A 12,875-nucleotide genomic window follows, 5' to 3' on the forward strand; every position below is an offset into this window, starting at 1 on the left:
CAGGGACGACTGAAAATAATGAGGTAGCTTGTCTTCCTGTCTGCTGCTAGTTTTTGAATCTAGTAGAAAGAAGGAAGTCTTTGAATGACAGTTTAAATATAATTGAGTTTATCTATTTTTCAAAATTACCTGTTTCAAGAGAAGTTGACATCCAAGCTTCTTTAGGTATATCTTTTATTTGTGCCAACTGGAAAAGTGTCCGTTTGTTACATGACTGTAGATGTAATTACTATAGTGCATTGATGTTGCAGGATAGCGGTATTTCTTCAATGACACTCAAAATGCCAAAATATATCAATTTTATCATTCTTTCATACCAGTAAATCATTCATTGATTGATTTTTTTTTATTTTTTTTTCTTATCTCAGCTGCTACATTCCACTACAGCGGAGGTATGACCAGAATTTTAAAAAAAGTTACCTTAACATAATGAGACCTTTTCAAGTGGCATAAAAATGGATCATACTCCTTTGGGTTATACGTGTCCAGAAACACATAACCCTAAAAGATAATGTGAAAACTGTTAGAAAAAGAACACCTATTTGTCCAAGTTAGTCATGGGTATAATGAACACATAGGTACTTTGCTGTTGTAGTGCTGGAGGTATTGACTATATAGGCCCTGGCGTCTCTTTATATCTATGGCCCCATAGCTGGAAACGCGCTGGTTCAGATGTTTTTGAAGAGGTAACCAAAGACGCTCGGTCCAGTGTTTATGAAGCAGCTCCCTCCTCCTTAACTGTGCTGTATCATGCAGGTTTAAAACATCCTCCATCTCCTGTGCAGGTTCAAAAAATCAATTCATTCAATATATTTGCCATTTCATAATTTAAGTCTTAACAAATCCTACCTTTACAAAACCATTTTCCGTGTTCAGCAGGTGTTCCATAGTTTCTTTAATCTGATGGTTTTCAATGTCCATTTTGGTCTAAAACATTTGCAATATTAGTTGAAAAAAAAAATGTTAAGAATACACAATTTACTAATGTGTAGTACCTGGAGCCGTCTGTTGGAGGAGCAAGAGCGTTTTTCTAGTCTGAGAGGTTGTCTGGCCTTGGTAGATGTATGGGCTTCATTAGATTTTTCTCTCTTAGATTTAGTATTTAGATTTGACCTCACACTTGGCTGAGAAGGACTTTTCATAATTGTTACATCAATTTGTGAATCTAAAGTATAATTCTGAAAGGACAAAAACATGGTATGAGTAAGATTACAATTTCTGCAATTTTCTTGTTATCTTTGTCGTATATTTTGTTTGTGTTAATAGTCCAAGGACAATATAAACCACATACACTTCTGTTCAGCATTAGAAGAAGTAGCAGTAACTCTAGAACACATGTGTCAAACTCAAGGCCCGCAGGTCAAATGTGGCCCTCTGATCATTTTATGTGGCCCTCGACAGGGTAAATTAAAAGGTATGATGGTCTTAAAATGTCATTTTACCAGGAGATACACAGTTACACAGCCATATTTTTACATCTAGGAAAATTCATATGCCATTTTGCTGATGTGGCCCTCGGTGAAAATGTGTTTGACACCCCTGCTCTAGAAAAACTGTTTATACTCACTACTTGAGGTATTAACTGCTACTACTCTAACTTCATTACTACTACGATGCCATTCTGACTCAAATTATTATTTTATTTTTACAAATTGTACACCACACCACATTACAAAAAGTGCTTTCTTTAGTAAGTAACTTTGTTTTAAAAGTATATATTAGTTTTCTTCACACCTCCAATGTGTTCTTACCACACTACAGAATATACTGTAACATTAAACATCAAAATGCATAGATCAGAGCTTCATTTGTTTAACTAGGATGTATAAATCCTTGCTTGAGTTACGCAGCCCAGACACAATTGTGCTGCTGAACTTAGGGACACAAAGGCCAACACTACAGGCCATGACAGATCACATTCTCACATGGAAACCTGAGCCCATCCCCTCATTAGGCAAATAGAGCGTGTTTGACTGCACTGAGGGTTTTTTTACATGACAACTTTGATTATACATTAAGATAACTGATCATTAAGATCTTTTTTGCAATCTGTGTATGTACTTTTTCACATTTTGATGATTGTATATTCTACCTGATCCACTCCAGTAACTTATGAATGAGACTATCCATACAACCTGACACTGTAACTGCCACTGTATCCATAGGCTGAGACGGGACAGCATGTCGACAATAGGGAAAGATACAACTGTCCCAGAGATCTATTGTCCCACTTGTCAAACTGTCACAGCTGTGCAAAGTCTAAAGCTGTGACTTTAAGCAGAAGAACTCAATTATTTATCAAACATTCACAGATAAACAATTATAGTAATAGTTTTTTGTTTTTTTCTCGAATAGTGTATTGTGCAGCAACTAGATTGTATTAATGTTAAGGTCAAAAATAGCCAACTGCCAACTTACCTCAGAAAAGAACAAGTCTCGAGGAAAAGGTGTGTGGAAGGTGATGAAACCTTTTGGAGCAGTTCTCGTCTTGGGAGACATGTCTAATTTAAAAGTGAAGCCACAGAAGTGAAGTGCAAAAACAGTTTGTTGAGTGAATTGTTGAGCGGTGATAGAGCAAAAGAAGAGTCTGCCGCAGGTGTCCTATCAGCAGGAGTTTCGTTGCCATGACGCCGTGTACGCATGCCAAATCAAGACTTTTACGCAGACGCAAAAACGTCGTTTTAATAATATTATTACAATTTATTATTTATGTTTAGTAATATTTTAACGGTCAGAATCTAAAAATGCATTATTGAGACACGTCATGGTTTACAAAAATATAAATACTGTCACCAATAAATCTGACTGATTAGATATGAAAGCAGATTTTCATTCTTATAGTCTACAAAGAAAGTAGGCTTACACGATGTTAATGCTGGACTGATCCAGTTAGCCTAGTACACTTGCTGAAACGGGCACTTTCAATTTGCCGGGGTCACTTCACTTAGTTCACTAGTCCGACACCTGTCGGGAGAATCACTAGTCAATTAGGCTCTTAACGGTGTTAAAGCAGGACATGGGCAGAGCATAGCTCCACTTTTCACTGCCTTCGTTCTTTCCGCGGCTGGGCCCATAACAGTTGGGAGACTACATGGATTGGTGCACTTCACTAGCAGCCTGTATTGCCCTTCTCTGGATTGTCTGCTTCATAGACGGTAAGAAAACTCGGATCTTATAGGCTCAATGTTTTAGAGTTTAAACATACAATAGTTAGGCTGTATTGCATGTCATTTATTAACCATTTAGTCTAGTTCAGTATATTAAAAAAAAATTTGATGCATGTGTTTATGTATTTAAATTGGCCCACATGGCAGCTCTTGGAACTTTTTGTTATAATTATCATATATATATATATATATATATATATATATATATATATATATATATATATATATATATATATAAATATATATATATATATATATATATATATATATATATATATATATATATATATATATATATATATATATATATACACACACACACACACACACACACACACACACACTATTACTATAGTAGATATGGTCAATCCCTGGGCATGCGTAAATTTACGCACAGATTTGTGATACAGGACGCCCTCATGTCAGGAGTAGCTCTAATCTGTCTGTTTGTAATGATTGGTGACATTTGGCACGGTTTTAAACCGGTCCACAGCTGACAGTGTTTTACCCTCTTATCTCCAGGCAACGCGGTGCTTGAGCTGCGATTGCTGTTCCACGCTCTGACAAAAGCCGCTTGTCACCTGTACCTAGCCCTGCTCCCGCTGCGCAGAGCGGCCACACATTTCTATGACTGCGTACGACACCTGATCCACCATGCCCAGCACAACCAGTCCCACCATCCAGAGTATCTGCAGCACGGCAAGCCACTGGCCAAGAAAGGCACGCTGCACTTTCTGGAGGGCATGTGTGTGGTTTGTGAGACTGTGCCCAACCTGATGGGCGCAGCGCTCAGTCTGGGCTCCGCCTTCTGCCACATGATGCAGGGGGGCTTCTACATCCTGGCGGCCACGCTGCGCACCATTCAGCTTAATCTGTTTTCCCAAATGAACGGTGAAAAGGAGAGATGGGACAAAGACCGTGTAAGAGCCAAAGAAAGTGAGAAAAAGCTCAACTCCAAAGTGCTGGAATACATCTCAGTGTTTTGTCAAGATCCTGTCAGTGCTCTGCGAATCAAAGTTGACGTGCCGCCTGTTTACAGATGATGTTTGTCACCTTGTTTAATTCAAGCTCTTTAACTGGCACTAAGCGGCCTTTTGTTGGCAGTGGGGCAGATTTTGCAGGTGCTGAAAGAAGTTTTCACAAATTAAAATGAAGGAAACCTCTGATTAAATACATATGTATTTTGCTACAAAAATGTATTAAAATATTAAATTCATTTTTCAACCTATTTTTGTATGTTACATTTTAGATCACATTAATTTCATTATTTAACAGATCAATCAAAGGTTAGCAGAATATATTTAAGAAATGTTCAAACACAGTCACATTTTTATTATAGGAAAAGTAAGGCTATAGCTATTATCTCAGTACCTATCAACTGTAAGGGCACTTTATAAGTTTTAAATTAGTTAAGGTGTACATTATTGGCAGTAGGTGATCAAGTGAATATATAGTAAGTGTAGGGACTCACATTTCACAGATTTGTGTACGATTTTACAAAAAGATATGTGGAGACTAGAAAGGTTAAGCCTAACTTTTGGCGTCAAGACAACTTTGTTGCAGTCTGTCCAATGAGAGTCTTTACAAAAAGGGAAAGAGGACTAGAGCTTTGCATAAGGCGTCCTGTGGAGCAACTGGGGAGGGAGTTTTCCATCTGCAGAGAGAGAAGATGAAACGTAGCGTGGGGTTAGCTTGTCAAAAGCAAAGAATGTGTAAATATTTTTTCAAGCTCCAACAATGACTTACAAAGAATGTCATTAATTCTTTTGACAGCTGCTTTGTCCACTTGATATTCATTGTCTTTTGACCTATAATCAAAACCAGATTAATTTTATCTTGCAAAACATTTATGTAAATGTATTGGAGAACAGTGGCACAACCACTCACCCCCTGAATTTGGTCAAAACCCCCAATGTGCGTAGTGCAGACAGGATATTTTTCTGTATGTCTGATGATAGCGCTTCATAAGTTTGGAGCTCACCTACATATAACACAAATGATTCAGTTCTGAGTATACATATAGGTATAATGATATCATTTTCAGTTGTACCTGAGAGTATGAGCTTTATGACAAAGCTTCGAACAGCAAGATGCAATTCTTTTTCTGAAATGTTCTTGATTTCATGTTCAGTGAGGAAATCAAGCATCACCTGGACATGGGAAATACATTTTTATTAGTAGTATAATAACATACTAAAATTACATATGTATTCATTACCTGGTATGACCGAATAAAAGGTTGTATAAAAGCACACAGGAAAGATACCACCTCCTGTCCAGCCTCTGTCACTGTCACTTCCTCTGGACTGAAAAGAATGGCTCCACAGTCTTTCATTAAGAAACATGCTTCTTCAAAGTCCTAAACAGAAATTATGAAGTTATGAAAGCAAATCAACACATAGAGTTATTTGTAATTTAATACAACATAAGCTCTATGTAGAGTATTGCCTCATGAACCCTTGAACCTGGATTGTAGTATGGCATTATAAAACAGTCTTACAGGCTGAATTTTAGTTATTCTTGACTAGAGGTGAAACTTTTCTAGTGAGAGGTCTGTCATCTGCTTGTCTTCATAGAGATATCACTGCTTTGTCCATAATTTATGTATATAATTATGGGTGTTAGAAATACCTGCTGCACCACCTGCTGGTCTCCTCAAAGATAATTAATGCCATAATGGAATATTTCAGGCAAAGCAATATCATCTCCATGGAGACAAGCAGGTGGCAGTAGTTCACCATTAACTCCATTTGGAAGTTAAAACTGAATTACACTTCCAATCAAAATCCTTATCCTATTATCCTAACCTGTTAAAATGACCAGAAGTTACCTGAGTTGATTTTCCGGGCACGAATATGAATTCATTAGATAATATCTCCTTTAAGAAACAGAAAAATGTAAAGAGCTCATCTGTTAGGAAAAAAACAGAAATAGGCATAAAAGATGAATGATGTGTCATCATATGTGCAAAATATCTCTACTGCGTGATTTCTGAAGCCTACAGACTCACCCCTTTGTGTGCTCTTTGTAACTTGGATAACGGTCGCGAGCATGGCAGGACGAAGGAAAATGTGCAGCGACTGATTTCTGTAAGACGCCAACATGAGCATTGCCACCGCCGTCCTGTTTACTTCCTCCTCTGCACTGAGTCGATGTTTTCTTATGGGCACCTCCTCCCGAACCAGACAGACCCTATCCCCCTTATGAGCAACTATAGAATGATGAAGGGCCACCATTGACAACAGCACATTTTGATCTGACACTTGTTCTGCAAAAAAATTAAATAAAAATAGCCATGATTTAAATTCAAATCTGGAAAATATCTGTCAGTTACAATAGTGTGCATAATAATAACATAATGCGTATGTTCCAATAATTGTGTAATCCTCGGTCCATTACACCAGTCCAAAAGTGCTCTAGTAACACCTCACAAAATGTACCTGTTTACTTCACTAGTGACAGTTTGTAAAAGTCCTCACAGGTGAGTTTCTGGAACTGCATTAATCCACTGAACATCTCTTAAGTGAATCTGATGCTTGTGTCAAAACATTCACCTAATCTGTCTGGTATTTTTCACTCTCTGTCCAAGAAGCCTTTGCGGCCTCAACACTGATCATAATAAACTCAGTGCAACCTTTGGTAAGCTAAAGTCCTCAAAAATAAGTTTATTCTCCATTTGACCCGTCCTTTAATGCCACTGGGGCAAGCAGTTGGGAGCAGAACCCTCCAACAACATTTATTTGGGAGATGTTGACCTGATTAAAGTCTAGATTAGGACATTAATGAGGCCTACTATCTCATTCTTGTTATCATTATGCTGGTGGTTGTCAACACCGGTCAATTTTCTTGGCTCTACACAACGAGCAATAATTGCCGTGTTTCTTCTGGCATATTTCTGGAAAGGAAGCTTCAAATGTTGAACAGGACCTACTGGATTTATTCCTCATGAAAACAACCTGTAATTAATTCATCATTAGCCATTACATGTTGTTTTTGAGGACTGAAATTTTTCTTCTTCTTTCTGTATTAAAATGTATGCTTCTTTTTATGGCTATGTTATTGTCTACAATATACAGACAGCCCTCTGCTGGTCAATTATGGGATGTAAAATTGGTCAACTTCAAACAAAACAAACATTTAAATTCATGATCCTTAACTTAAAATCATTATTGTGAATTAAATTTGGTATGAAACAATACAATAGTCATACCTGGCCAGCGGAGGTGAGCCCCGAATCGTAGTGCCAACTTTTTAAGCCAAAGAGTTCTGTCTTTGAGCTCACTCCAGACCATTCCCCTTTCTGTCAGTGTGGATGTAGGACACTGAAGTAACACACAGGCCATTAAGGACCACGGGCTTATGTAGGACCCCTCCTCCTGAATTCTGACTATGAGGTGGGCCAGCCAAATCACACATGCCTGGACATCTGGACTCAGCACCTTTGGCAAGTCTCTATTAACAAAACAATAAATCAAACAATTAAGTAAATAGAACTGAAGAAGCGGCTTGGATAAGCACCAAAACGTCTTCACTTCAACAACTTTTTGTCCAGTTGACATATTTATATTTTTCTTTTACTATGGATCATACCTGGACGATTGAGGACTTGCACAAACAGTTAAAGTTACTAAATGTTTGAGGTAACTTGTTTTAACCTGCCTTGGTGTGAGGTTGTATTGGCTGCGGTTTATCTTGCCCTGGCACAGTTCTCTGACCGACAATGGCTGACCAAAGTTCACATGCATGCAGCCATAATCTTCTTGTAGAACTTTGGTGGCCTTGAATAGACCCTGTGGGAAAAAAATATGCTATTGTAAACCCATACTGACATACTTACAGAAATATATTGTTTTAAACTAGTTATAAGTAATAAATAATAGTGAATAATTATTTTACATTTTGTTGATTATAAACCACAATATTAAAGCAATTTAATAATAGAAATGGATCCATTGACTTTCTGTTCAAAACTATAGAAATGAATCTCTGCTGCTAACCCTACCTCTTTAAAACACTATTTGATATTTGTAAAATGATATGAATAATATGTCTGCTAAATATTTCTTATTTTTTTATGTTCAAAAAAGCGTTTTGAATTGCTGAACCATTCCAAATGTTTAAGTAAAAATGGATGCATGTGTATCATACCTTTGTAGTTTCTTTAGGTTTGGGAATGCCCAGTAACTCATGAGCGAGCAGTGATTCTTCCAGTACTCGGTCATAGCTGATACTTATGGGCACTAGTGTGATGTCAAACACTTCTCCTTTAAAATAAGGCTCCAACACCATGTGCATCATACCTGCAAACAAATATATCAAGACATAGAATATAAACATATGCTCGAGCCAACATTATCATAAAAAATACTCCCGGCTCACCTAATTTGGGTGGTACAGACTTTAAGGTTCGACTTCTTAATCCTTCCACAAAAAACTCAAGTGGTGCAAATCCAGTCTAAAGAGAACACATATTTTCTTAGTATTTAGTGTACAATATGTAGTAGGCTAGTAATAGTACTATGGATTTAGTAAGTCTTACCCTGACAATAGTTTTCACATACTCAGACAGAACAGCCCAGTAAAGTTTATCAGAGCCGATTGAACGTCTGATGAAAAAAGCACCAGAGCGACGCAGAATCTCTCCCACAAGCTTCATTCCTGCAAGAGCTTTATCATGAAAAACAAGAAAAAAGAGTTAACTACACAGAAAATTATAAAAAATATAAATGTGGATTATTTTAGATACTTGCGAAGTCCAGCTGCAATGACGGGCACTGGGATGTCATATGTAAAAAGTACATAGGAAATGATCAGGAAGTCTATGTAGCTTCTATGTGTGGGCATTAAGATGACTGGACTCTCCTGGATGGCTTGTTGTAACTGCATATGAAAAAAAAATTGTATTTGAATATATGTAGATGTACTAAAATTTCAAAGCATTTGTGTAATTTAATCATCAACAAAAGATAATATTTTAATAGATTGTTTTTCCATACCAAGGTTTTCTGACTACTCAGCCATATATATACGTAGCCTATATGTATGTTTCTAAAAAAATATTTGAACATAGACTCAGACCATGTTAAGTCCCTCCATGTTGACGTAGATGTTGGTGTATAATCTCTTAAACACTTTGCTGAGAGTGTAGCCCATCAGTCTGATAAAACCAAGCTGCAGGTTTTGAGACATCTCTTCCAAAAGCAAGCGAGCATCCTCTTTCACCTCCTCCATGGATAAACTGGACTCTGTGGCGATCTGTTAATACATTTTTGGAGAACTGTCTTTGTTATTTATCTTGTTATGTCTAGTATTTGTGGTGAATAATAGATAAAGACAAATTAAGAATATAGACAATAGGGTTGTTCACAGTACTATGATCAGTATCTTTACAAATGCCATATTGATCAGGGCCAATGTTTTTTATTACATCCTAAACAATACTTTACCTCCTTAAACACATATTGCAGATACTGGGACTCCAGTGTTCTCTTGCTGAGATCAGAAGCTGAGCAGGGGGGCTTTTCTTTGTAAGGCTGGGGGCTAAAGGTCCTCAGAGCATGGCTGAGGTCACCACTTTGTCTCCTCTCCTCCAAAATGTCCAACTCCTCGTGGCCAGAGCTTGTATACTAGAAGACACTAATGAATTGTTAATAACTTGGTAAAAAAAAAAAAAATAAATAAAAACTTGCAGAAATACAAATACTTGTTAGAAAGTGACGGTTAAATAAAGCCAAATAGAAACATAAACAAATACAATGTCAATAGGTTACTAAATTATAATAGGAATAGGCTAAAGGGCATGCTGTGTGCAGTGCAGAATGAACAAGAGCTTTGTTCTTTATCTAAAAGTAGCCTACTTTGTAACTAGGTCAAGGTTTAGTGTTGAACCGTGCAAACACAATGCCATGTACCCCTAGTTGAAGCTGTTTGGAGCCATTTGTTCATCGAGTCGCGCGCACTGTGCCCATCTGAAGTAGGCTACTGATCTTCTTACAGCTTACATGTACGATATCACGTTTCTTACCGTGCTCGGCATTGTCTCTCGGTGCAAGCACAGTTATGCAGGTGCTTTCCAATTTTTCTGCGCAAAACTGTGGGCTTCTGCTGCCAAGTCCACTTCTGATTCCCGGGGGAAAGCCCAATGGTGCGGCGGGTTTAACTCCTCCCGCTGCTCCACATGTCCTCAAGTAACCCCAAAGCACTTCGTTCACTTAACCCCCATATCACTTTCACAGGGAAGTAGTAGTAGCAGTAGTAGTAGTAGTAGTAGTAATAGTAGTAGTAATAGTAGTAGTAGTAGTAGTAGTAGTAGTAGTAGTAGTAGTAGTAGTAGTAGTAGTAGTAGTAGTAGTGATAATTAAAAAAACAACTCTTGAGGGCTCATGGGAGTTTGCCCAACCAGTCCACATGTGTTTTGTGGATCTGGAGGCATTCGACCGTGTCCCTCCTGGTGTCCTTTGGGGGGTGAATGGAGTATGGGGTCCTGGGCCCTTTGCTAAGGGCTGTCCGGTGCCTGTATGAGCAGGAGTTGTGTTCGCAGGGCTGCCCTCTGTCACCGGTTCTGTTTATTGTATTTATGGACAGAGTTTCTAGGCGCAGTCAGGGGCCGGAGGGGGGACAGTTCGGGAACCACAGGATCTCATTTCTGCTGTTTGCTGATATAATTCTAATATAGTTACATCACCTAAAATACAGCTTACAAACTGATTTTACCACTGTCACAGACTGATGCTGATGTTAACATACAAACAGAGAATTGATTTTTGTCACAAAACAAGAGCAATGAAATTGGCAAAGGAGCCCCAGCAGCCATGTGATCTGTGCCAAACGCCAAGGTCAGAGATACACTGCTGTTAGGAGAAGGTGCTATCAGAGATGTGAGCCACAGAGGAATCCAAACGCGCTCTTATCCCAGTCACGCTGTTTCTGAGATTACAAAACTCCTGCCAAAAGTTTTGTCAACACACCAAGGAGTTAAACAGCTGATTGTGCACGTGGGTGCAGTTGACACGAATGAATAAGACTGCAATTTTGAAAAAGGATTTCATTAAATTATTCGAGGAGCTTGATAAAGTGGAGCTTAAGACATTCATCAGTGGACCTCTTCCTAGCATAGACAGAAGGAAGATGAACAAATTTACTCAGATGTTTCAGCTGAACACATGGGTGTTCAACGAATGTGCGCCCAGAAGATTGCAGCACATTGAGAACTTTGATCTATTGTGGAAACGAGAGGACCTGTTCAAGGTAAATGCCCCTCATCTAAGCAGAGGTGGAGTGAGAGTGCTGATGGATAATCTCCTCCACGCTCTGAGGCACTGGCCTGGACAAGGTCCTGCCCAGTCAGAGAAAAGAGGAATGAGAGAAGCATTCCTGCTGCGCCAACCAGAGACTGAGCCAATGTGTCAGCACCACCAGCAGCTCCCCCAGTGAAGGAGTCATCACCAAACCACAACCATTTCCCCCAGTGAGGGATTCAGCAGCACCACCACCTCCCCCAGAGAACAAGTCAGCAGCACCACCTTCCCAAGTGAAAGATTCATCTCCAGCGTCACTTCCCCCAGGGCCCTCGTCACAGGCCTTGAACCTGTCTGTGACAGTTCCAGTAGAGGTTTCAGTCCCAGCAGCCCCCCCATCACCTCCCCTGCCCACAGACCAGCCCTGGGTCCCCTTTGCTACATCTACCCCCTAGAGCGACTCCTCACTCCTTTTCCTCCCCACCTTCAACCATGGCCCTTCCCAACCATCTAGAAAGCTTCATCAGATCAGGAATTAAGATGGCTCCCCTCACACCTGATATAGTGCAATCAAGAGTTATGGCATCAACTATGGTGAACTCTTCCCCGTACCCACGGTTAGGCGTGTTCTATCAAAATGACAACTGGATTCGATCAGTTCATATCTCAAAAGTTTATTTCCCTGACAGTTACAATCTAATACAGTACCCGGGGTCAAATGATCTATCCCTCGTATGTGCAGCAGGCGGTCTGTCTGCCTTTCCCTGGCCCCAAAGAATAAAAATGTAACATGCAACATGAATATGCAAATATTATGTTGAGCAGGTAGACGCTTAGATCCCTCCTTCCGGCCTCGTTCACCTCTCCGGGCTGCACCGGCCTGTTTTTCGGCCTTGAGTCTACTCCGGCAGCCTTATCTCTGTAAAGGAGTGTCTACACAACCCCAACAGTTTCCCATAATTCATATCACACAATGTTGCCTTTAAAGAGAGACTGTTATAATGAGTGAATAGTTAGTGCTTGTTAAACAACCTTCAAAAGGATACAGCATTCAAAGAATATATGAATTCAGTATAAAAATGGTGTTTACATGACAATATTCAAAGGATATATGAATTATTATGTTTTGATATGATATATGAATTATATAAGGCATCTAAGCTTTATTCAAACTAATATGCATTCAATATTTTGATATATGTATATGTGATGCAACTAAGAAGCTTTATTACTTAGCATAGCCTTCACCACCTATCCCCCCTCATCTTTCACCTGGTCCCTCACCCAAACTCCCCCCTGATCGCCCTTCCCTGCTTTCCCCCAGAGCTGTTATCACCAAGAGCTAAGAGACATAGGGCCTCTGCTGTCCCAGGACATACAGTCATGATAAAGATAATATTATGCTGAGGCCCTGTGATGGAGCTGTATCTACAGTTACACCACGTAGACTGATTAACAGAAGGACAGTTAG

At 39.1% G+C, this 12,875-nt stretch overlaps 1 protein-coding gene across 1 annotated transcript; it reads right to left on the reverse strand.

Moving 5' to 3' along the window:
* Nucleotides 1-4,329: 4,329 nt before the first annotated feature.
* On the reverse strand, nucleotides 4,330-10,324 carry gnpat2 (glyceronephosphate O-acyltransferase 2). Its single transcript, XM_033990770.2, has 16 exons — nucleotides 10,192-10,324; nucleotides 9,614-9,793; nucleotides 9,246-9,422; nucleotides 8,918-9,047; nucleotides 8,707-8,834; nucleotides 8,547-8,622; nucleotides 8,316-8,467; nucleotides 7,827-7,957; nucleotides 7,378-7,619; nucleotides 6,178-6,435; nucleotides 5,998-6,077; nucleotides 5,386-5,526; nucleotides 5,218-5,317; nucleotides 5,055-5,148; nucleotides 4,914-4,975; nucleotides 4,330-4,821 (listed from the first exon to the last, which is right to left on the reverse strand). Exons 1-16 carry the CDS (start codon nucleotides 10,201-10,203, stop codon nucleotides 4,769-4,771), a joined length of 2,016 nt encoding a protein of 671 aa, XP_033846661.1. The 5' UTR covers nucleotides 10,204-10,324; the 3' UTR covers nucleotides 4,330-4,768.
* Between the last annotated feature and the right edge of the window lie 2,551 nt (nucleotides 10,325-12,875).

The sequence above is a fragment of the Periophthalmus magnuspinnatus genome, chromosome 24 (genome assembly GCF_009829125.3).
Source record: "Periophthalmus magnuspinnatus isolate fPerMag1 chromosome 24, fPerMag1.2.pri, whole genome shotgun sequence".
Classification (NCBI taxonomy): Eukaryota; Metazoa; Chordata; class Actinopteri; order Gobiiformes; family Gobiidae; genus Periophthalmus; species Periophthalmus magnuspinnatus.